The 23254-nt window shown below is 37.0% G+C and overlaps 1 protein-coding gene across 5 annotated transcripts in view; it reads left to right on the top strand.

Annotated features, from left to right (window-relative positions):
* atp2b3b (ATPase plasma membrane Ca2+ transporting 3b) overlaps positions 1-23254 on the top strand; it is a 70627-nt gene that overhangs the window by 18375 nt on the left and 28998 nt on the right. For 3 of the 5 annotated variants that reach the window (XM_051879774.1, XM_051879770.1, XM_051879772.1), the window contains exons 3-13: positions 6499-6696; positions 7810-8067; positions 8325-8450; positions 12274-12399; positions 16764-16805; positions 18603-18767; positions 20837-21051; positions 21229-21471; positions 22322-22563; positions 22672-22906; positions 22986-23165. In XM_051879774.1, coding sequence (XP_051735734.1) covers positions 6499-6696; positions 7810-8067; positions 8325-8450; positions 12274-12399; positions 16764-16805; positions 18603-18767; positions 20837-21051; positions 21229-21471; positions 22322-22563; positions 22672-22906; positions 22986-23165 — 2030 coding nt within the window. The remainder of the gene's footprint in view (positions 1-6498; positions 6697-7809; positions 8068-8324; positions 8451-12273; positions 12400-16763; positions 16806-18602; positions 18768-20836; positions 21052-21228; positions 21472-22321; positions 22564-22671; positions 22907-22985; positions 23166-23254) is intronic. The other 2 variants (XM_051879771.1, XM_051879773.1) reach the window with 1 other exon arrangement.

The following is a 23254-nucleotide window of genomic DNA, read 5'->3' on the forward strand; positions in this document are numbered from 1 at the left end:
CAGCAGGACATGGAGATCCGAGAGCAATGGGGGTGGAGGGTGGAAAGAGAATGAACAAGAGAAGCGAGAGAGAGAGGGAGGTTAGGAAGGAATGGAAGGAGAGAGAAGGAATTCTGGTACAGCTTGCCGCATTGTCAAGGACACACCAAGGGGAGATGGCGAGAGAGAGTGAGAGTGAGTGAGTTGGGTGGGGGGAGAAGGAGGTGGGGTGTTTGAAAAGCAAGAGATTCTTTAAAGCGAATGGATGCGGGCATGGCTACTCAGCAGTTTTTCTTAAAGGGACAGTTCATCTAGAAATGAAAATCCTGTCTTCATTTGCTCACCCTCCTGTTGTTCTAAACCTGTATGACATTCTTTTCTGTTGAACACAAAAGGAAAAATTTTGAAGATGTGCTGGTCGCTCTTTTCCATGCAGTTACAATGAATGGGGACTGGAACTTTAGAGCTTCAAAATAGACACAAAATTATCATATGAGTGGTTCGTTTGACGTTTGCTGAACATTATTCCATGTGTTAAGAAGTCATACAGTAGCTTTGTGAGAAACAGACTGAAATGTATTGATTTTGATTTATAGGGGGGGTTTTAAATTATTTTTCACTGATAATCCCCTCTAGCAAGCTGCAGTTACTGAGTAAACTAGATTCATAAATGAATCAATTTTGTAACCCGGATCAGTTCAAATCATTTCGATCGGATATGTGAATCAATCAGTCAAATGACTGAAGAGATATGATTCAGGAAAACAATTCCTTCACAAATCAGACATAACTGCTTTTCTCATAAATGTGCCAAGGCTGGCTAGGTGAGATTTTCAGTAAATAATGACTTAAATTTCAGTATTTTTCTCTCTGCTGTTTACCGCAGCAACCAGTTAGTGAGCAAACTAGATCAGTCTGATTCATGAATAATTCATCAAACTCACCAAAAAGATTATTTTTTAAACAAATGATTCCTTCACAATTCAGCTGCTTTTCTCATGAATGTGCCAAGAAGACTAGAAAGATTTTCAATGAATAATGACTTTCAGTCTTTCAGAAGTTCTTTTTCTCTCACCATACTTTTATATGACTTCAAAAAGACTTTGAAGATAGTGTATGATTTGTATGGATCACTTTATGATACTTTTATTGTGCTTTTGTGTCCTTGTTGACGCTTGAAAGGTCCCCATTCATTGTGACGAAAATTTCTAAATTTCTCTTTAAAAAATATCTCTTTTTGTGTTCCACAGAAGATATAAAGGTGTGTGAATAATTTTCGGTAAAATTTTACAATAAGGTCTCATTTGTTAACATTAGTGAATTCATTAGATAACACACCAACAATGAGCAATATTTCTTAAAGTGAAACACTGCAGGTGAATAGGGTAAAAAAAAAATTAACTAAAAGTTATAGTTAAAGGCCCAGTTTCACAGACAGGGCTTAGCCTAAGCCAGGATTAGACCTTAGTTCATTTAGGATATTTAAATAGCTTTTATAAAAGTACACTAGAAAAAACATTACTGGTGTTCAAAACAATGGCACTGACATATTTTAGGATATGTCAGTACAAGTTGCTTTCAGCTAAAACAGCTCAAACATGCATTTTAGTCTAGGACTAGCTTAAGCCTTGTCTGTGAAACCAGGGGAATATGTTATGTTTAAATATGCAAATGAGGCATTATTTACTTAAAAATGTGCAAATATGCATACATTTCTAGTACAAAAATCTGAACATTGCATTAAGTTAGTTTCAGAATTGTTTCATAGTAGGCTAAATCGTGCGCACGATTTATTAATTCGTTCCCTCGATTTACTAAAACGTGTACACGATTTACTATTTCGTTCCCTCGATTTATAAATCATGCGCACGTTTTAGTAAATCGAAGGAACGAATTAGTATATCGTGCGCACGATTAAATTTTTTTTCTTGCATGTCATGTGCGGAGCTCTGTAGAAATAACATGTATATAATCTGGCAAATTATATATGAACAAATCCCTCTGTAAAGACCTTCACAATATAGATAGGAATAAAACCGTACAGTTTGGTGTATGTAAGTGCTTCTGAAGTGGAGATATATGGCTCAGTGTAAAAGAAAATCCTTATTTTGAGAAAATGGTCTTTAAAAATATGTATTGTAATCGAAATCTATAGACACAAACAGATAAAGTGCCCAAAAATAAATGCTTAAAGGTGGGTTTTGGATGTTTTCTTACTACTAGTCGGGAAAAAAAAACACTGTATTAAAACTAAAAGCCAAAAAGCCCCAAATCTCAAAATTGAAAAAACATCATTTTAGCCTGTAGTGTCTCGCCTTAAAACATTTACTAATCTTTGTTAATGTTATTAAAATTACAGTTGCATGTACTAATGTCAACACATACAACTTCTGATTTGAAAAATCTATTAGTAAATGATCATGAAATTATCATTAAGACAAATAAAGGCTGTCAAAATTTGGTTCTTTGTAAGTTGTGAATAAATTGAACACTGTTATGTAGTGTTACCGCATTTTCATTTTTAGGTGAATTATCACTTTAACACCTTCTTCAGATGACAAGTTTGTCATCTTCATTCATCTTCTGTCCTTCCTGGCTCTCTCTCTCTCTCTTTGTCTTTCACTCATATATCCACTTCTCATTTAGAGTGTTGTATAATCATGCATTCAGTAATGGTAATAGCAAGGTTTAGTGCTGAGTGCGGGTATGGAGTGTCTGCGATCAGTGTATAACCCTCAGGTGCTCTTGCTAACAGTTGGCCTGATGCTCTGACTCAGTCGTGGTATACATACCAGCCCATACATTTCTCCTTTGTCCACTTAAAGTATTTTCTGGTTGGATTGTCCTGTCCTTATACGTCCCTGAAGCATGTTCACCGAACACACATGCACATTCATAGACTGACGTCAATAGTGCCTCATTCAGCTGAGCTGTAATGCTGGGTTTCACTCCGGGTGACTCTACTGACTTCAACACTGACTGAAAATATCATGAATTTTCTCTCCAGCTCTAAAAGACTCGCTGTCTGCAAAAACAGCTTTCACAGCGGACCAATCAAAAATATATTATAAGTTTCGCATGGACTGCACCGAATCAATGACATCATCTGTAGCTGGGCGAAAAGGTGCCCGAAGACAGGAAGTTGAAGTATGGCACAATTTGTGCTTGATGTCTTCATCGCCATGGAAACTGCACAAATCTATGAAAGAGTGAAAGAGAGAGTAAGAGAAAGACTCAGAAAGACTGAAAGACATAGATGGCTAGGGAAAGAGGAAGTGGGGGGGGGGCACATTAAATGCAGTGTGTCTCATGTCTTCATATCTATTTCTCGTCATGCTTCCTGTCTTCTCTCAGCCCCTCATTCTATATAGGAGCCTTTTGAAATGAGCAGAAATATGCGATTAATTATTTACATCAGAAATTCAATATATGTGGCTCAGTCTGACTTGCATCTCCTCTTACTTTGGAACAATCTGCTTTAACAAACCATTACGTTATAATAGTTGGTTATGTTCTGTTGTATCGTACACACATGTGGTATTAGTGACCCTCATTTGAATCTTTGAGACTGTAAGATGGCTAAATGTGTTTTTGAAATGCGTGGTGATAATAGGAAAGGGAAGCAGTGCATATGTTATTAAAGGTGTCAATTAGCTCCATGGTGTATTTGAAGCTAGTGTGTTTGTTTTTGTGTGAAATGGTATTGGAGTTGTTCACTCTTGGATTAACACTGAAAACTAGGGCAGCATGATTCTCTGTGATACTTTTTTTTTCTTCTTTTTTTCTTTTTTTTGCAGAGAAGCACCAATATGTTAAAATCTGGTGACTTTGGGAACAGCATTTTTACATTTTCTTGAGCTGACTGTATAGCTGTAACCTAAACAGTTGTACAGGTAATATTCACTTGATCCTGCAAATGGTCGGAAACTAAACATGTAGTTTACTATTTACACATTAGTTCAGCTGCATCTTTCCCACTACATTTGTTCATGTATTTAGCGACCATTTGCTTAAAATATATGCTAGCTAATATGTTGACGTTTGTCTTGAAATTTTGAAAAGCACCCTTAGTTCACATGACGGAAACTCGGGTGTCAAATCCGTAACTACTTATATCTAAGTATTAATTGTTAGGTAGTTTCATTTTAGTCTTTATGATATTTGCTGTCCAACATTCTAAGGTCCCCCTCTAAATATAAGCTTAAATACTTTCATTATGTATGCTGTAATTATGACAAAACTGATTGTTTTCAAACTTTCTTATTAACAGAAATTTATATATTAAATTAATCACATTTTGTGATTCCAGAAGTTTCAAGACCTGTATGTTCTAACTAAAACTATAGTTACTGATTTTTAGTTATTAGTTATTGATTTAATAGTTTTTGTTAGTTTTTAATATTGTTTTTATAATTTCGATTTAGATTAGTTATATTATTTTAATATATTAAACTTTTTAATTTAAGTACTTTTAAGTCACTTGCACGTCCTAGTTGGCCCTGGCCCCCTGGTTGAGAACCAATGCTTTAAAGGCTAGAATACACTACAAAAATTTTGCACAGATTTTACCCCAATTTTAATCTGGAGGAGCTGGTAGTAGTTCTATTTGTCGAAAATTCAGAGCCAGTCTGCAGATTTGAGTTGACAGATTTCACAGAAAATTGCTTTGTGTACGATGGGCACAGACTCAGAGGATATCAAACATGTTTAATATTTTGAGTCGATTTTAGAAAACAAATGGTTTTCATTTGTCATGTGGCTTCTTTCAATGAGGCGAATGTTTCTTTTTAAGTTTGTTGCATTCAGAGCGACTTGAAAGACTGTTTTTCCTCTGGAACCATTTTCAGAGTCTCCAAGTGCTTAGTGTTTTAAAATATTTTTATATTTTAAAGTCATTAGTGTAGTTAACATTCACATTTTACATTTGGCCTATTTTTTAAACCATGGAGATTATTAAATCCATTGAATATGAATGCCCTTTTCTCAGGAGGTATACAGAGATAAATCTGTCATTAGGGAAATATCAAGGATTTATTTATCAGTAAAACTTTACAGTGCCCTTGTCAAAAGACTTTAGCTTGGTCCAAAGATGCTTCTTGCCAAAAGACATTAGGGCTAGAGACTGTTAAAATCCAGACTGCGAGACTGCAGACAGCGAACACAAACATCTCATTCTGAATGGCCTTTTAAAAATGTGTCCTGCATTGGGTGAAGTTGAATGCACAGGATGCTTTGAAACTCAACAGGAAAGTCCCGGGCCCTGTGATGAGAGCGGCACACTTAAGGTCCTCTATGGCAATGTTTATCAACTGGTGGGTCGCGACCCGGGTACCCGAGTGCCTGAGAAAAACGCGTTGTCCCAATTTGGTATCTGTGGTCAGATGATATGTTGTCAGGCTATATGTCAGTGTCATTATTCTAACGTTATTTTCATAGCTTGTTACGAGATAAAAAGTCTCTCACCTCAGAAAATAGAACTTTCCTGTCCTGTCAGCCATTATACTGTGCTCGTAGTGCTTCGATTGCACGCGCAAATGCGTCGGCGCACACTGTATATCACTTCATAAAGCGCAAGAGAAGCTACGAGCATGGAACGTTACGTTGTCAATTAGTAAGTCATGAAAAAAGTAAAGTACCAATAAATCACGTAATTGGTGAGTCGTGTGTTAGCTGGGAAGGATTTGCATGCAGGTATGATGTTCATTCTATTCATCAGGAGCAGTTTCCATGTTTCATTAACGGTTCACTTTAGTATTGTGTGTTTACAATGGCATGTATTGTTTCTGTAACCCCAAAATGACACTTTATTTTCACTTCGTATTATTATGTATATTTTTAAATTACTGTCTGTGGTGGCCAACTTACCAACTTTATTGTATTAACAAAAACTAGGGACTGGGGCTATTTAATAGCCTTACTTTATACTGTTTATTCATCGGTATTAGTCATATTCGTACAGTAATAATATAATACACACCACTTGTGTGTGTCAACAATTTTTTTATTATATGTATATATATATATAGGGAAAACAAAATTGGAAACACTTCAGGAGTTTCAAAGTCGTCATCTGATTGGATGAATTTTACAGGATTTACGGGATACGTGTGTTGCGTTCTTTAATGGTTCGCCTGGAAACAAAGCCGCTGTGAGGCCAAACCCCCTCATGGAAGAAAAAAGCCATTGTGTTTACAACTGTAACAATTAGCGTTTATCAGGATCAACTACACGCTGGATTTTCAAAAGTGTGTGTAGTTTACAGCATAGACTTATTAAAATACGTCCAAGGGTTTTAGACGACGGTCTGTTATGTAAGGGACATCGAAGTTTTCACGTCCGTAAACATGACGCTGAACAATACAAACTGTGATTGGTTGCTTCACATGTCAGTTAGATGGCCTTAGGGCAGTCGTTGGCCAATGAAAGCAGCTATGGAGTCCAGACCTTCTGCCGACCGTCTGAAAGTCTGGCTACACAAAACTATTGACCCTGGTTTGACTCTTCTTCCTCTCCTTTCAGGTTTGTCAGATAACCCAGCAGATCTGGAGAAGCGCAGACAGACATTTGGACAAAACTTCATACCCCCGAAAAAGCCCAAGACCTTCCTTCAGCTGGTGTGGGAGGCATTACAGGACGTCACCCTCATCATCCTGGAGATTGCAGCCATCATCTCCCTCGGCCTGTCCTTCTATCAGCCACCCGGACACGAGGCCGAGGGTGAGAGAGAGAGAGGGAAGCTAGACAGAGAGAGAAAGACAGGGATGTTAGAGGGATGAGGTGTGTAGAGAAAGGGAGTTAAAGGATGGTGTGGGTCGAGGGAGGAGGGAATGACGGATAGAGAGTGGGAGGGAAGAGAGAGAGAACTGAATCAAGGGAGTGTGGGAGGAAAAAGGTGAGAATGAAGGTGAGAAAATGGACTGAGAAAAGAGGATGTCAAGCAGGAATGTAGAAAGAGAGAAAACAAGAGGGAGGAGTTTAAGGGTGCTGGGGGAAAATAAACAGTACAAGATGTAGCTTTGTGGAAAGAATTCTGAAAGTTTAAGCAATAACGTAATGAGTGCTGCATAATGTAAACGTCACTCTGCATAAGGAAGGGATAATGTACAACAAGCCGATCATTATAAAATAAAAAATTAACCCAGGCGGTCAATTTTTTAATTACTGTACATTATCCCCAGCCATGTAGGCTGTTTACCAATTAAATGAATAAAAAACAGTAATATTGTGAAATATTTTTACAATTTAAAATAACTGTTTTCTATTTTAATATATATTAAAATGTAATTTATTCCTGTGATGGCAAAGCTGAATTTTCAGCATCATTACTCCAGTCTTCAGTGTCACATGATCCTTCAGAAATCATTCTTATATACTGATTTGCTGCACAAGAAACATTTCTTACTATCATCATAATGTTGAAATCAGTTGTGCTGCTTAATCATTGAGCTGAAAGAAGGCGGCAAACTCGCATTGGTATGAAAAAATTGACATATCTTATATTTAAAATGTTTAAAATATATTTTATGCCTTTGATGTAATGTTTAAAAGACATTAATTACCATATTTCGATGATGAGGAATAAATACGCAAAGTGGCTTTCTATAATTAATAATTAATAGGCACTAAAAACAGTGCTCATAAATAGTCTCAGTTTTGGGTTCCATGTAGAATAGGAATAGGATCAACAAGGGTTTGGTGCTATGAGCAAAGATAAAATGTCAATTTTTTTAGGTTATCATACGAAAATATTTGACTGCTCATTACTGCTATTGATCAATCAGAATCAAGTATGCCAGACAGCCATGAAATAGCGATCTTAACCCTCTGCAGGTTGTGGGAACGTGTCAGGAGGAGCTGAAGACGAGGGGGAGGCAGAGGCAGGATGGATTGAAGGTGCAGCCATCCTGCTATCCGTCATTTGTGTGGTGCTGGTGACCGCTTTCAACGACTGGAGTAAAGAGAAGCAGTTCCGGGGACTGCAGAGTCGCATCGAGCTGGAGCAGCGATTCGCTGTGGTGCGCAATGGAAACGTCATCCAGATCCCCGTTGCTGAGATGGTGGTTGGGGACATGGCACAGGTCAAATATGGTGAGTTTCCTGTTCTGCTGAGCCCTGAGAATGGAATGAATGCTGAGATTAGGCTTAACTCATCTAATATGAGGAAGGTGTGGATTAACAAAGATGTATTTTTAGAGTGATGTTCACAATTCCACAAACTCATTTGTTGATAATGTAGCATTATAATACAGCATTATTGGTAGGAACAGTGAATGCTCTTTGGGATATTAAGGGTGCCCTGTTGATCACGTGATATTTATTTGTCCTACTTTCATTTCCTCTCCCAGGTGACCTCCTACCTGCTGATGGGGTCCTGATTCAGGCAAATGACCTTAAAATTGACGAGAGCTCTTTAACCGGTGAATCAGACCATGTGCGGAAGTCAGCCGACAAGGACCCCATGCTTCTCTCTGGTAAGCGTGTGTACATGTGTGGGTCATCATAGATGTTGCTAGACCCTATTTAATAGAAGATTCAGCATCTCAGCCCCCTGAAAAATCACCTGTGATTGTGTGATCTGCAAGATATCTAACGGAATTTTAACATGATTCTTCTCCGTATCCAAGTTAGAAAACTTCATAACACTTTGGTATGGGGAACACATATTCACTATTAACTACTACTTTTGCCTCAATAAACTCTTAGTTTACTGCTTATTAATAGTTAGTAAGGTAGTTGTTGTAGCATTTAAAGGACTAGTTCACTTTAAAATGTAAATTACTCCAAGCTTTACTCACCCTCAAGCCATCCAAGGTGTATATGAATTTCTTCTTTCAGATGAACACATTCGGAGTTATATTAATAAATATCTTGACACATCTACGCATTATAATGGCAGTAAACGGGTATAAAGCTCAAGAAAGTGCATCCATCCAAAGCAAGACGTACTCCATGCGGCTCAAGGGGGTTATAATAAAGGCCTTCTGAAGTGAAGCGATGCATTTGTGTAAGAAAAATATCCATATTTAACAAGTTATCTGACTTCCGCCAGACTGCCTTCCGTCAGACTGCCTTCCGTATTCAACTTACGAAGAAAGTGTAAAACTCGCAGTTCAAAAAGCTTACGCTGCATCCTACGCCTTCCGCTTTCTTCCTAAGTTGATTGAATATGGAAGGCGGTCTGGCAGAAGCTAGATATTTTACTTTATAACTTAAAAATGGATATTTTTCTTACACAAATGCATCGCTTCGCTTCAGAAGGCCTTTATTACCTCCCACCCCCCACCACTGGGATATATAAGTACATATAAGTATTATCTTCATTTTCCCATCTCTCATGTAAATGTTTTTTGTTCTAATTTGGGCTGCATGATATATCAAAATTAAATCGATATTGCGACATGGCTTAGTGCGAATAAATTTTTTTAAAGGTTTTTCTGCGTCTCTGTTCCATAAAGCCACTCTGAGACGCTGAAATATCATATCATGAGCGGCACACATGTATAAACTGTATATGTATGTATTTCTAATTTTGTTTAACATTTTTATTTAATAATAGCTACTGTAAAAATAACAATTGTTATTGTTCTGCAGGGATGACGTCAAGTAGCCCCTGGTTCCCTCAAGATTTTCCTATGGGTTTTTATAATGGGGTTTTTCAGTTTATGAGTTTTTTCAATTTGTTACGATACTTAGGCGTTTTTATGTTTATGTTTTAAAATGCATGTTAAGTAACTAGATAAGAACATTTGCGGTGTGAGTGTGTGAGTTTACGTTGTAGAACAAAACGTTCAAGTATCGTCAAGTTATGTTGGATGTCACAGACCTTATTTTACTCATAAATTGAAAAACACCATTATAAAAACATATAGAAAAAATCAGAGAACTGGTGAATTAATCTTCCGGGTTTTGATGTCACACCTGCAGCACTGTAGTGGGAATATGGGGATATTGAAATGCTTTTTTTTTTTTTTTGTCCTGTTCACTTTATGGTTACTGAAAGAGGTTTTGAATTGGTTCTTGTAAAGAGTATAGTGTGAACACCCAGATTTTCCAAGTTTTTCCTAAATCGTTTAGCCCTAAAAGGATGGTTCACACACAAAAAAAGTCATTTTAAGCTTTTTACAATAATTAGATGCACTCCTAAAGATCACCATTCTAGAATGATTAATTCTTTCTAGCTATTTAAGTATTTTTTCATATTGCAATGTACTGTATATCACAGAAAATATTGGAACATCAGTTTTTTTTCTAATATTGTGCAGCCCTAGTTCCAATGAAATGATGTACTGATGTACATCTTACTGACAGATGCAATTTTGTTTGATTATTTAAAAAATTGTCAATCACACAATCTCTTGTGACCTTGAGTCACTTGGATAGATTGAATTGCTTGCAGCATCTTTAAGATTCTATATACCTTGTTAAGGCCTGTTCACACCAAGGCCTGATAACTATAATTAACTATGAGAATGGGGAAATCCACACCACAGCTATAACAATAACAATTGTTGGAATCACTTTCAGGATGATTATTTTTCTCCAGCTGATGAATGATAAATACATTGACCTCCAATCATAATCCATCCTGTTTTAAAGAGCTCGTGCATTTAAAGCGGCAGGCTACATAATTGCAGCTTGCACTATAAACAGAACGTTACCGTGTGTTGATGTGGACGCTAATATAGTTATCTTTATTACGGATCTTTTATGCTGATAGCAAAGAAGTCACTGTGCATTAAAAGCGATGAAATGACAAAAGTAAAATCATTGTTTAAAGGTTGATGCCCATCACTCTACTTGAGACTGGTCAGCCTTTCATGAAAAGTGTCTGAAGTGGCTTTGTATTCTGCTCTCGGCTGCGCTCCTTCAGCTGTCAGTCAGCGGGCACAAAGCATGCTCGGAGCATCCGCATTCTGTGTGTCAGAATAACTGAGATGCTGCAGTGGCATCCAGATGTTGTTAATTAGATCTGAGAATCTCTGTTTCCTGCTGTGAGCACTGGTGCATGCCCTCTCCCTTCCTTCATGCTATTCTTAGACACTTGGGATGATAACTCCATTCTCTTTATGAGGCTGTCCTGCTCTACTGATGATATTATTGAATAATATCCCAATGATATTTCTGTGAAGTTGATATATGGAGGCTGTTGTTGTGTGCGGTCTGGTGTCTGTGCAAGTCAAATGCTAATGGTGAACTCCAGCAGACTGTTTGTAAATATATAGTCACTGTATAAAAGAAATTGTTGAGAAAATGTGAAAATATTCAAGGAAAATATGAATTGTAACAACTGTCGTAATAACTGCCTTTATTAACACTTTGATAAACCAATTTGAACTTGTTCATTAAATGTAAAATGTCCCATTCAGCCAGTAGATTCTTGTCAAGGCGATTATAGATTTATTGTTTAAAATTAAAGAAAATAGTTGTTTTCTTGAAAAGTAAAAAAAAAACGCAAAATAAATTAAACTAAATTATTCAAATAATTTTTTAACAACTTCTAAAGCTTTAGGCCGCTTCACAAGAAAATTAATAGTATATTTAATTATTATTGTTATTATTCAATTATTATTTTTTAAATAATTTAAACATTATTATTATTATTATTAATATTATTATAGAAAATTTTAATTTTCTTGTAAAGTGACTTCTTATGACAAAAAAATGCTATTTAACTATTGTTATTATTTTTATTATTATAATAGAAAATTGTAATTTTGAAAAAAAAAAAACTATGAAAATTTTTGGGAAAATCTATATAAATTAAACTATTATTATTGTCGTAATTTTGAAAAAATCTATATAAATTAAACTATTATTATTGTTGCCAATAATAATAATGATAATAATAATAATATTTAATATATGTAGCTTGAGGTCATTTTACAAGAAAATTATTCAATTGTATTGTTTTTATTGAATTTAGACATTATTATTATTATTATTATTATTATTATTATTATTATTGTTGTCTTTTCTCAACCCAGTATATTTAAGTATATATACTGGCATAAATACAAGGCATAATTTTATTCTTACATATACTTTTACATGACTCCTAATATAAAGTGAAGTCTACATTTTTGAAAGGGAAGGGAAGAACATTATTTATTGATAATGCACTGCATGCTGGGAGGTCACAAATCAGCAACATTGTTCAGTGTGAAATTGTTTATTTAAACGTGTTCTATCAGGCTATAGTTGGGACAACTTTTTTGAAGAAATTTGTTCAGGTCTTTCCAATGGTCTGCCATAAAATATCAAACGTTGATGTCTACCTATGTCTTTCTTTCTCAGGTACCCATGTAATGGAGGGATCAGGGAGGATGCTGGTGACCGCAGTTGGAGTCAACTCCCAGAGTGGCATCATATTCACTCTACTGGGAGCCGGGGAAGGGGAGGAGGAGAAGAAAGAGAAGAAAGGTAGGTGTGAGAAGGAAAAGCATCAAACTCCAACCAAAACACGCACCGTAATACTCAGAGAAAACGCTGAGGCTAGTGTAGGATGTTGTGAGAATGACTGCACACTAACACGTTGTGAGTAGCACTACCAGACAGAGAATTGAGAGAGAGGGGGTGGGAGATCCTTACATAAGAGAGGGATGGGTTTGAATGGAGGACCAGTGGGCTCAGAGCCTGCAGGAATATTTATGAATGGTAAGACGAGCAAGAGAGACAAGCAGAGCTCCACTGCTGCAAACTTTATGGCCCATGTCATGGGTAATTTAACCTGGAGCCAACAGAGAGGAGACTGGAGAGAGGGGAATAGAGAAGGATTAGGAGTTATATTGGAGGAGGCTGATTAATTATTCAGAGAAAGGGAACGAAAGAGAGAAACAGAGAGAGGGAGAGAGAGCAAAGGTTGGATGTGGGTGGATGAAGGATGAAGTGGCGCCATGTTCTGTTACTGTCCCACTGAATCGCTCTATATGTGTCATCAGCCACGGATGGACTTATAACTGCCTCACAATGACAATTGAATTATCTTTTTTGATTATGCAAAAATTGATTTGTAATATTTGTAAATCTTTTCTGATTTACAGATTAGTGTGTATAATTTTGCCAACAGGCATCTTTTTATTCACCATTTAAGATTTGAGGTTAAAATCTATATGAATATATAAGGGATAGTGTATATTTTAGGTGCAGTAAGTGGTCAGCAATTGCTTTTATTTATTTATTTTAAAAAAAAAATCATCTTTTTGCAGTCTTGCAATGTGAATTTTTAAAATATTATATGTTGTGACTTAATTAATTGGAGGTCATCAAAACTACATGTATAATAATGAGGGATATCAATAAATGAAAAAAAGTTCAAATTTATTAATCAAATCAATCACAATTAATTGCATATATAAATATTTGTGGAGAAAAGCACCCAAATTTAGGTAATTCAAATACATCATTTTGGCAGACGTTGAAAAGATATTATAATTATTGATCGATGTCTTTGGCCATTGCTCTGTTTCGCAGTTTTTCAGCATCTTGTGCCATGAGTGCTGCATTTTTAAGACTCCTGCATTTTGTTGCTCATAAGTCTTTGCTGATAATACACTAAATTAAAGGCACACTATGTAAGTTTTTGCCGCCAGAAGTTGCATTTTCTAAACAATAACAAAGGCGAAGCTTGATGACGCTATGAAGGAGAGTGGAACGATGGGAGATGTCGTTTTCACCATCCTGAGATATAAGGAATTCACGAAACATGTTCACGGATGAGGTAATGAATTCGTTTTTGTATTACCTGTACGTTTGATCCAACATGTCCTCCAACCAATACACCCATATAGGTCGTTTGTCACTTCCCTGAAATACGACCCATAGGAGCGTTTACTAAAGTTGCGCCCCTATCGACAACAGGACACTTTCATTTTAATGCATTGTTCCCTTTTATCTGCGTCATATTTCGGGTTTCACGTAGCTCAGTTGGCAGAGCATTGCAATATATAACAATATGCAATCATGTGATTATGTGATTGTGGGTTCGATCCCAGGGAACGCATGTGCTCATAAAGTGTATATGCACTATAAATCACTAAGGGTAGGTTTAGGGTTGGGGTTGGTGTAGTCATTAATAAAAAATGATTTTTGCTAAATGGAAATAGGAAAAATGGCGGGTAAGGGACCGTGTAAAAAGTCCACACTTTGCATTTAAATGAACACGCATTTTGATTGGTAACGACGGTCATACGTCATTTCATGAGGACAGACGTAACACGACATTGTCATTATTTTTACGCCAGCTAGAGGGCGCATGACTTTAAAACGTAAATATACAGGTGCTGGTCATATAATTAGAATATCATCAAAAAGTTCATTTTTTTATTATAAATTATTTTTAAAAATGAAACTTTCATATATTCTAGATTCCCTACATGTAAAGTAAAACATTTCAAAAGTTTTTTTTTTAAATTTTGATGATTAGAGCGTACAGCTCATGAAAGTCCAAAATCCAGTATTTCAAAATATTAGAATATTTCCTAAGATCAATCATAAAATGAATTTGCAAAACAGAAAAGTTCAAGCTCTTTAAAGTATGTTCTTTTGTGCACTCAATACTTGATCGGCAGGACATATTACAGCAAATGACTTGCTCCTAGCACAAATTACTGCATCAGTGAAGTGTGGCATGGAAGTGATCAGCCTGTGGCACTGCTGAGGCACTATTGAGCCTTCAGATCATCTGTATATTGTTGGATTGACTGTTTCTCATCTTTCTCTTGAAAATATCCCATAGATTCAGGTCAGGCATGTTGGCTGGCCAATAAAGCACAGTAATATCATGGTCAGCAAACCACTTGGAAGTGGTTTTTGCACTGTGGGCAGGTGCTAAAGTCCTGCTGGAAAAGGAAATCAGCATCTCCATAAAGCTTGTCAGCAGATGGAAGCATAAAGTGCTCCAAAATCTCCTGGAAGATGGCTGCATTGACTTTGCACTTGATAAAACACAATGGACCAACACCAGCAGACATCACGGCCCCCCCAAATCATTACTGACTTCAGAAACTTCACACTAGACTTCAAGCAGCTTGGATTCTGTGCCTCTCCAGTCTTCCTTCAGACTCTGGGACCATGATTTCAACATGAAATGCAAAATTTACTTTTATCTGAAAAGAGGACTTTCGACCACTGTTCACTGTCCAGTTCTTTTTCTCCTTAGCCCAGGTAAGATGCTTCTGACATTGTTTCTGTTTCAGAAGTGGCTTGGTAGTCCTTTTCCTGAAGATGTCTGAGTGTGGTGACTCTTGATGCACTGACTCCGGCTTCATTCTACTCATTGTGAAGCTCTCCCAAGTGTTTGAATCGGCTTTACTTGACAGTATTCTCAAGCTTGCGGTCATCCCTGTTGCTTGTGCACCTTTGCCTACCCAATTTCTTCCTTCCAGTCAACTTTGCATTTAATATGCTTTGACACATCACTCTGTAAACAGCCACCCCATTCAGTAATGACCTTCTGTGACTTACTCTCTTTGTGGAGGGTGACAATGATTGTCTCCTGGACCATTGCCAAGTCAGCAGTCTTCCCCATTAGTGTGGTTTCAAAGAACAAAAGATACCCGGAATTTATACTGTAGGGATGGTCATTTAATGAAACTCAAATGTAAATATTCTAATATTTTGAGATACTGGATTTTGGACTTTCATTAGCTGTACGCTCTAATCAACAAATTAAAAAAAAACAACTTTTGAAATGTTTTACTTTACATGTAGGGAATCTAGAATATATGAAATTTTCATTTTTTTAAGTAAATTACAATAAAAAAATGAACTTTTTCATGATATTCTAATTATATGACCAGCACCTGTATGTTGTAAAAAGGTGCTTGAAAAAAACGACCTAAAGGGTCGTTTTTTTGGAGGAGGACAGTCTCGTTTGATCACACTTTTTTATGTCATGGTAATGAATTGATAGGCGAAAATGACAAGGGACGAGGCATTATTTAAAATTGGAATTTCTCTGGGATTTACAAATCCTTGGGAACTTTTGGGATAATGAAGTAAACAGCTGCATGAAATATATCACACTGTGCAAGTGGTTTTTGGATATTTTATTACAAAAATCTTACATATTGTGCCTTTAACTAGATTACTAATTTACAAATTTTGCTAGAACATTGACAGCCCTAACAGTTGTTATACAAGAATTAGGAAAATTCTCATAGATGACTCGCAGGGAGGTCACTCTGTGATCAGTGTTCTCAGTACTTCAAATTTCATACTGTATCTACCAACATGCAACTTTTTTCAGTTTCCCCTTAATACAACGCGATCATCATTGATTTCTCTTTTTTCTTACCTTTACCACCACCCAATCCTAACAATTTCCCACGATCCCCCCTCCTCCACACCCGCATTATCCTTTTGTTTTGCTATCCAATCAGAGGGCAGTAGTAACTCACTCACAACTATGGCCAAACCAAGCGGCATCACCAATGGTACGTAATCCACAGCCCTGTTGTTTTAGTCCAATGGAGTTACAGAACACCTTCAGCGTAGATGAAGTGACTACAGTCAGCACTGATTAGAGACGGATTAGCCCAGAATTGTGGTGGAGTGTATTCACAGGTTTAACATGTCATAGTTTAAGAGCGCAGTTCAATGTGTGTGCCGCATGTTTGCGTTTGTGTGTCTGTTTCCATAGTTCTGTGCGCTCTCGTTTTCCCCACTCAAGAACACTATGTGCCCTGTCTCTCATTCTGTCTCTGTCTGTCGCTTTTTATTCCCTTGTGCCCCCTCTATCTCTCTCTCTCTCTCTTTCTCTCTCTGTCTGTCTTTCTCTCTCACAGGCAAGCAGCCAGAGGCAGCTGTGGAGACCAATCAGAATAAAGGTACCACAGGGATAGTGGAATAGATGAATGAAGAGAATGAGGGGTTAATTATTTTCTTGTTTTGGAAAATTTCTGTGGACTCCTCAGCTATTCTGTTGCTATATGAGGATATAAGCGTTATTACCATGTACAGTTGCAAGAAAAAGTATGTGAACCATTTGCAGAATCTGTGAAAATGTTAATAATTTTAACAAAATAAGGGAGATAATACAAAATGCATGTTATTTTTTATTTAGTACTGTCCTGACTAAGATATTTTACATAAAAGATGTTTACATATAATCCACAAGACAAAAAAAAATAGCTGAATTTTTTAAAATTCATAAGTCCATTCATAAGTATGTGAACCATTGATTCTTAATACTGTGTGTGGCTACCTGGATGATCTACGACTGTTTTTTTGTTTTGTGATGGTTGTTCATGAGTCCCTTGTTTGTCCTGAGCAGTTAAACTGAGCTCTGTTCTTCAGAAAAAATCTCCAGGTCCTGCAGATTCTTCAGTTTTCCAGCATTTTTTGCATATTTGAACCCTTTACAGCAGCGACTGAATGATTTTGAGATCCGTCTTTTCACACTAAGGACAACTGAGGGACTGAAACACAACTATTGAAAAAGGTTCAAACATTCACTGATGCTCCAGAAAAAAACATGATGCGTTAATAGATGGGGGGTGAAAACATTTGGAATTTGAAGATCAAGGTAAATTGCATTTAATTTGTCTTCCGGGAAACATGCAAGTATCTTCTGTTGCTTCCGAAGGGCAGTACTAAAAAAAAAAAAAAAGTGAAATAAGAAAAATTTGGGCCTCTTCATCCTGTTCAAAAGTTTTCACCCCCGACTCTTAATGCATCGTGTTTCCTTCCGAAGCATCAGTGAATGTTTGAACCTTTTTTAATAGTTGTGTTTGAGTCCCTCAGTTGTCCTCCATGTGAAAAGATGGATCTCAAAATCATTCAGTCACTTTTGTAAAGGGTTCAAATATGCAAAAGATGGTGGAAAACTGAAGAATTTTTGGGACCTGGAGATTTTTTCTGAAGAACAGAGCTCAGTTTAACTGCTCAGAATAACAAGGGACTCATGAACAACCATCACAAAACAAAAAAACAGTCGTAGATCATCCAGGTAACCACACACAGTATAAAGAATCAATGGTTCACAAACTTTTGAACTGGGTCATTTTAATAAATTCAGCTATTTTTTTTGTCTTATGGATTATATGTAAACATATTTTATGTAAAATATCTTACTCAGGACAGTACTAAATAAAAAATAACATGCATTTTGTATGATCTCTCTTATTTTGTTAAAATTTTGCACATTTTCACAGATTCCGCAAGTGGTTCACATACTTTTTCTTGCAACTGTATGCACACAGCTACATACACAAAGAGGAAGAAACACACTCTTTGTGTAACGTCAAACATACGGTTGCTCGACGGCATACATGACAACTGCTTCCTGTGTATTGTAACTGTAGTTCATCGAGGAAAAGCACTCAAACACGTTTCGCTGAATAGAACTCGAGAGGGGCGACTTTTGTGGTCCGACTCTAACCAATGTCAGTGTTTATGCTCTGCGTGTGTCCATATTTGTCTTGCTTTCCTTCGTTATGTGTCCAGTGTATGTGTGTATGGCACTTTGTGCATAACTGTCGAAATATTTGATGTGTGGCATGAAGATATTCAGAGCTTTGAATGAGTCTCGTTCATGCCGGAGGCCTCTCACGATGCTTCTGAGTTGTGACACGACAGATTTGTTGTCCATATGTAGTGACGCTAAATCATGTCCCGCCCACCAGCCAAAAAGCAGGATGGAGCCGTTGCCATGGAGATGCAGCCTCTGAAGAGTGCGGAGGGTGGAGAAGTGGAGGAGAGAGAGAAGAAAAAATCTAGTGTGCCCAAGAAGGAGAAGTCTGTACTGCAGGGCAAACTCACCAAACTGGCTGTGCAGATTGGCAAAGCAGGTGCGTGGGACTTCATGTGGCCAATTACGAGGTGATATCATATGGAAAGATAAATCACCTCACTCTGACACATTTACAAACTACTGTGCTTATCCTATTGTTTTTTATTTTTATCGTCATACAAAATATATCCAGAGTTGGAGAATGTTACTTTTAAAACTAGTGTTACAAGATTCCGTTACTTCTTTAAAAAAGTAACTAATTGTGTTCTGAAAGGAAGCTGAGAGGAATCACTTGCTAAATGTGTTACACTGTTACTTTTTTAAATATTCTCACCATTGAGTGGAAGCGCTGATTGATTGTTTTACTTTGTTACTTTTTATGGAAAGTAATGTTAAATTTTGTGTTAAATTTACTCACTGTTAACTGAGAGGAAGTACTTGCTAATTACTTTTCATGGAATGTAACACATTGTGTTGCTTTTGTTACATATTCTTACCATTAACTGAGTGGAAGTGCTGACTAAATTCATGACAGTGTATATTTATATGTAAAGTCAGATGTTAAGTTACTTTTGTGCTGCATTTTCACTCTGTAAACTGAGAGGAAGCACTCAATAATTGTTACAGTGTTGCTTTTTATTATGGGTGTAACGATATTCAAACTGAACCAAAAACCGCAATACACCACCCACGGTACATACCGCGATACTCTCATGTCATACCAAACGCGCCCCGCCCCACTCCCTACTGCCCCGCCCTGCCCTGGCCTGTTGGATCTACACGACGAATATAGTGCTGTAGCCTAACCACCAATAATAAGCTCCGCATTTTGTTATTTTTGATAAGAAACAAAGTGTCATCTTTCAAATTCTTTCCATTTTATCACGACATTCAAACAAAAAATGCCGTTTTGATGCTCTTTAAAGTGGCGTGACAGATATTAGCATACAGGCGCCTCATTTTAAGCGGCAGCTCGGAGTGCGAATGAACACGATCATCTCTTTCCCTTTAAGTTAGAGAATAAATGTGAATGAACATCTGAAGGTATGTTGAAAGATATAGTACGACTTACTGAAATGTATAATATCTCGCTCAATCAGTGTTTCAACGGCGAAAAGACGTCAAGAACAGCTTGTAAACTGTCACGTAGCATTTACCTCAGGCCAGTCCACAGCTTAAGTGAAATTAACACTTTCGCTAAATATATGCACTATATTAGCCTATATATTCATTATATTTTACTTAACTTGTAATGTCTTGATTGTTTAATGTATATTTAAATAAATCTGTCATGAAAAGACATGCCACTGTGTAAATGATTATATTTCAACAACGAATTGGAGTAAAAACTTAATTTTTTAATTAGATTTAATGCAAGTTAGTGCAAAACTTCCTTATGTGCAGTTTACAAGTTTGCATACAATTTGTTATTTGAGTGTTGATTATTATATCTAAAAATAAATAGCAACTGAATAGGCTAATGTGCTTTGAATCTTTAAATTATAGTAATGTCCAAGTAAGGATCCCTATATAGTTTACAGCATTAGCAGAGATAATTATTTTTTTATCCTTAAGAAACTTTTAATTATATTTGAATTCATTTAAAGACAGAGACAAAATTTGTTCAGTAAACTACTGTTTAATAAAAAAAAAAAAAGCAATTTTGTTAAGTTTTTTTTCTCCTCTTGCTGACTTCAAAACCGAGGAATGTACCGAACCGTCAGTTCTGTGTACCATTACACCCCTATTAAATTAACGCTTTGTTACTTTTTTGTAATATTGTTACCATTAATTTAGTCGAAGTGCTGACTAATTGTGTTTGTTACTTTTTTCTCCATCAGTTGAGTGCACACAATTTTTTTTTAAATAGCCCTTTTAATTTTTTAAAAATTTTAAAGTTTACCCCTTTGTTTTTAATTTATTAAAATAAAAAAATATAAATACGTTAATCAGATATTATGCTGTATAAGAAATTGTTATTTATAGTCAACAGATTGATTGCATAACACATTACCTCATCACTGAAGACATTCTGCAAGCTGCGTTTATACATAATATTGTTATCGTTAATATTGTATCCTGAGGATTATTTAGTCTGCTGTTTTTTTGTTTTGTTTTTTTGTGTAGGTCTTGTGATGTCAGCCATCACAGTTATCATCCTGGTGCTGTACTTTGTGATTGAGACGTTTGTGGTGGAGGGGCGGACCTGGTTGCCAGAGTGCACGCCCATATATGTGCAGTATTTTGTCAAATTCTTTATTATCGGTGTGACTGTGCTGGTGGTAGCTGTGCCTGAGGGTCTTCCCCTTGCTGTTACCATCTCCCTGGCCTATTCAGTTAAGGTGAGAGAGACCAGGTGCACAGTGTGAGCGTGTGTGTAATCAGCTAACAGATTACATAAGCATATTTGAGCATTTTTTTCTGGATGTTTTTTTTTAATGCAATATTTTCAGCATGTTTTGCTTTTGTCAACACTGTTTTTTTTTCACCATCCAAATCTTCTGCTGTTGTTAATTCAGAAAATGATGAAGGACAATAACCTAGTACGTCACTTGGATGCCTGTGAGACAATGGGCAATGCCACTGCCATCTGCTCCGACAAAACCGGCACCCTCACCACCAACCGTATGACTGTAGTGCAGGCCTATCTAAATGACCAGCACTTCCGTGAAGTCCCGGACCCCAGCCAGATCAACCCCAACACCCTAGAAGTGCTTGTCAATGCCATATCTATCAACTGCGCCTATACCTCCAAGATCATAGTGAGAGACTGGATATTGTGCAAATAAAAAACCTGCTGAAAAAAAATGCTTAAACCAGCCTCAGCTGGTTTAGTCTGGACGAAATGGTCTTCATATAATGAAAAGTGCTCAAAACTCCTTTAAAAACAGCCATCCCAGCATCCTAACCACACTGTATAAAACAAAAAATCTGTGAAATTTAAGATAATTAAAAAATTTGTTTGCCAGAACTTCACCATAAGTTCATCACAAGTAGCTTTTCCATAAGCTGAAGTAATTACTAATATTTAATAAACACAAATGCAAAACTCATGGTAACACAACACTAAAAAAATGCAATAAACAACATAAGATATAACACAAAACCAAGTGTACATAATTGATAACAAAACTAACAAGAAACATAATTGATTAAACAAAATACAATCAAATGCAAAGTCTCATGCAGGAAATTCTGGGAATATCGTTTTTTCACTGTAAATCATCTGTTCATTTTTACTTCCAAAATCTGTACATTTAAGTATTTTACTGTAAAATTATTTAAAATGATTAGATCTTATTAGATCTACTACAGTTTTTCACCATACTGTATATAGTAAGGCAACTTGCCATTAACCAATTAACAGGTTTTTACCATAGCATTTTTACTGTATTTTACCATTAAGATTTAAAACATTTTTACAGTACAGGCTGGGAGACCAGCCTGCCAGCTTAGGCTGGTGTAAGATCTTTTTTCAGCAGGGAAGCACCATTACCCTATAAAGAATTCACTGTTGCACCCGGTTCTCAAATATAAATAGAAACTTTTCCATTTCAAGTATTTTCATTTTCTCTTCTCCCTGTCCCTTGCTTCATTTCAATTCTCTTTCAGCCTCCGGATGTGGAAGGGGGTCTGCCCAAGCAGGTTGGTAATAAGACAGAGTGTGGTCTGCTGGGCTTCCTGCTGGACTTAAAGAGAGACTATGCCCCTGTGAGAGAGCAGATCCCAGAGGAGAAGATCTACAAAGTCTACACTTTCAACTCTGTACGCAAGTCCATGAGCACTGTGGTGCAAATGCCGGATGGAAACTTCCGACTCTACAGCAAAGGAGCCTCTGAGATTGTTCTGAAAAAGTGAGTAAAGCATGACAAGATCTAGGCGTTAAAATTTTACCTTTTTTTTTTTTATTGTTTGTCATTGTAGACCTCTTTTTGATCTCGCTGCTTTCTCTTCTACCTCAGGTGTTCCTCCATACTTGGTTCCAACGGTGAAGTACGAAACTTCAAGCCACGGGACCGAGATGAGATGGTGAAGAAAGTGATCGAGCCCATGGCATGTGAAGGCCTGCGAACCATCTGCATCGCTTATCGTGATCTTCCCTGCGACCCCGAGCCTGACTGGGAGAATGAAGCTGAAATTGTCACCGATCTGACCTGCGTCGCTGTCGTCGGAATTGAGGATCCCGTTCGGCCTGAGGTATGTACGGTAAAGATCATGTATTCTGTATCCTCGAAGTGCGTTTTCTCTTTTTAAGACTTTGTCTGCTCCTCCGCAGGTCCCTGATGCCATTCTGAAGTGTCAGAGAGCAGGCATCACTGTGCGCATGGTCACCGGCGACAATATCAACACAGCACGAGCCATTGCTGCCAAGTGTGGCATCATTCAGCCTGGGGATGACTTTCTGTGCCTGGAGGGTAAAGAATTCAACCGCAGAATCAGGAATGAGAAAGGAGAGGTTTGTGAAAATTGAATCTCAGACATATCAGCACGAAACCAATATAAACTAAACTGAATCATGGATGTCCATGCTCTGTGTACGTGCAT

The sequence above is a fragment of the Ctenopharyngodon idella genome, chromosome 22 (genome assembly GCF_019924925.1).
Source record: "Ctenopharyngodon idella isolate HZGC_01 chromosome 22, HZGC01, whole genome shotgun sequence".
Lineage (NCBI taxonomy): Eukaryota > Metazoa > Chordata > Actinopteri > Cypriniformes > Xenocyprididae > Ctenopharyngodon > Ctenopharyngodon idella.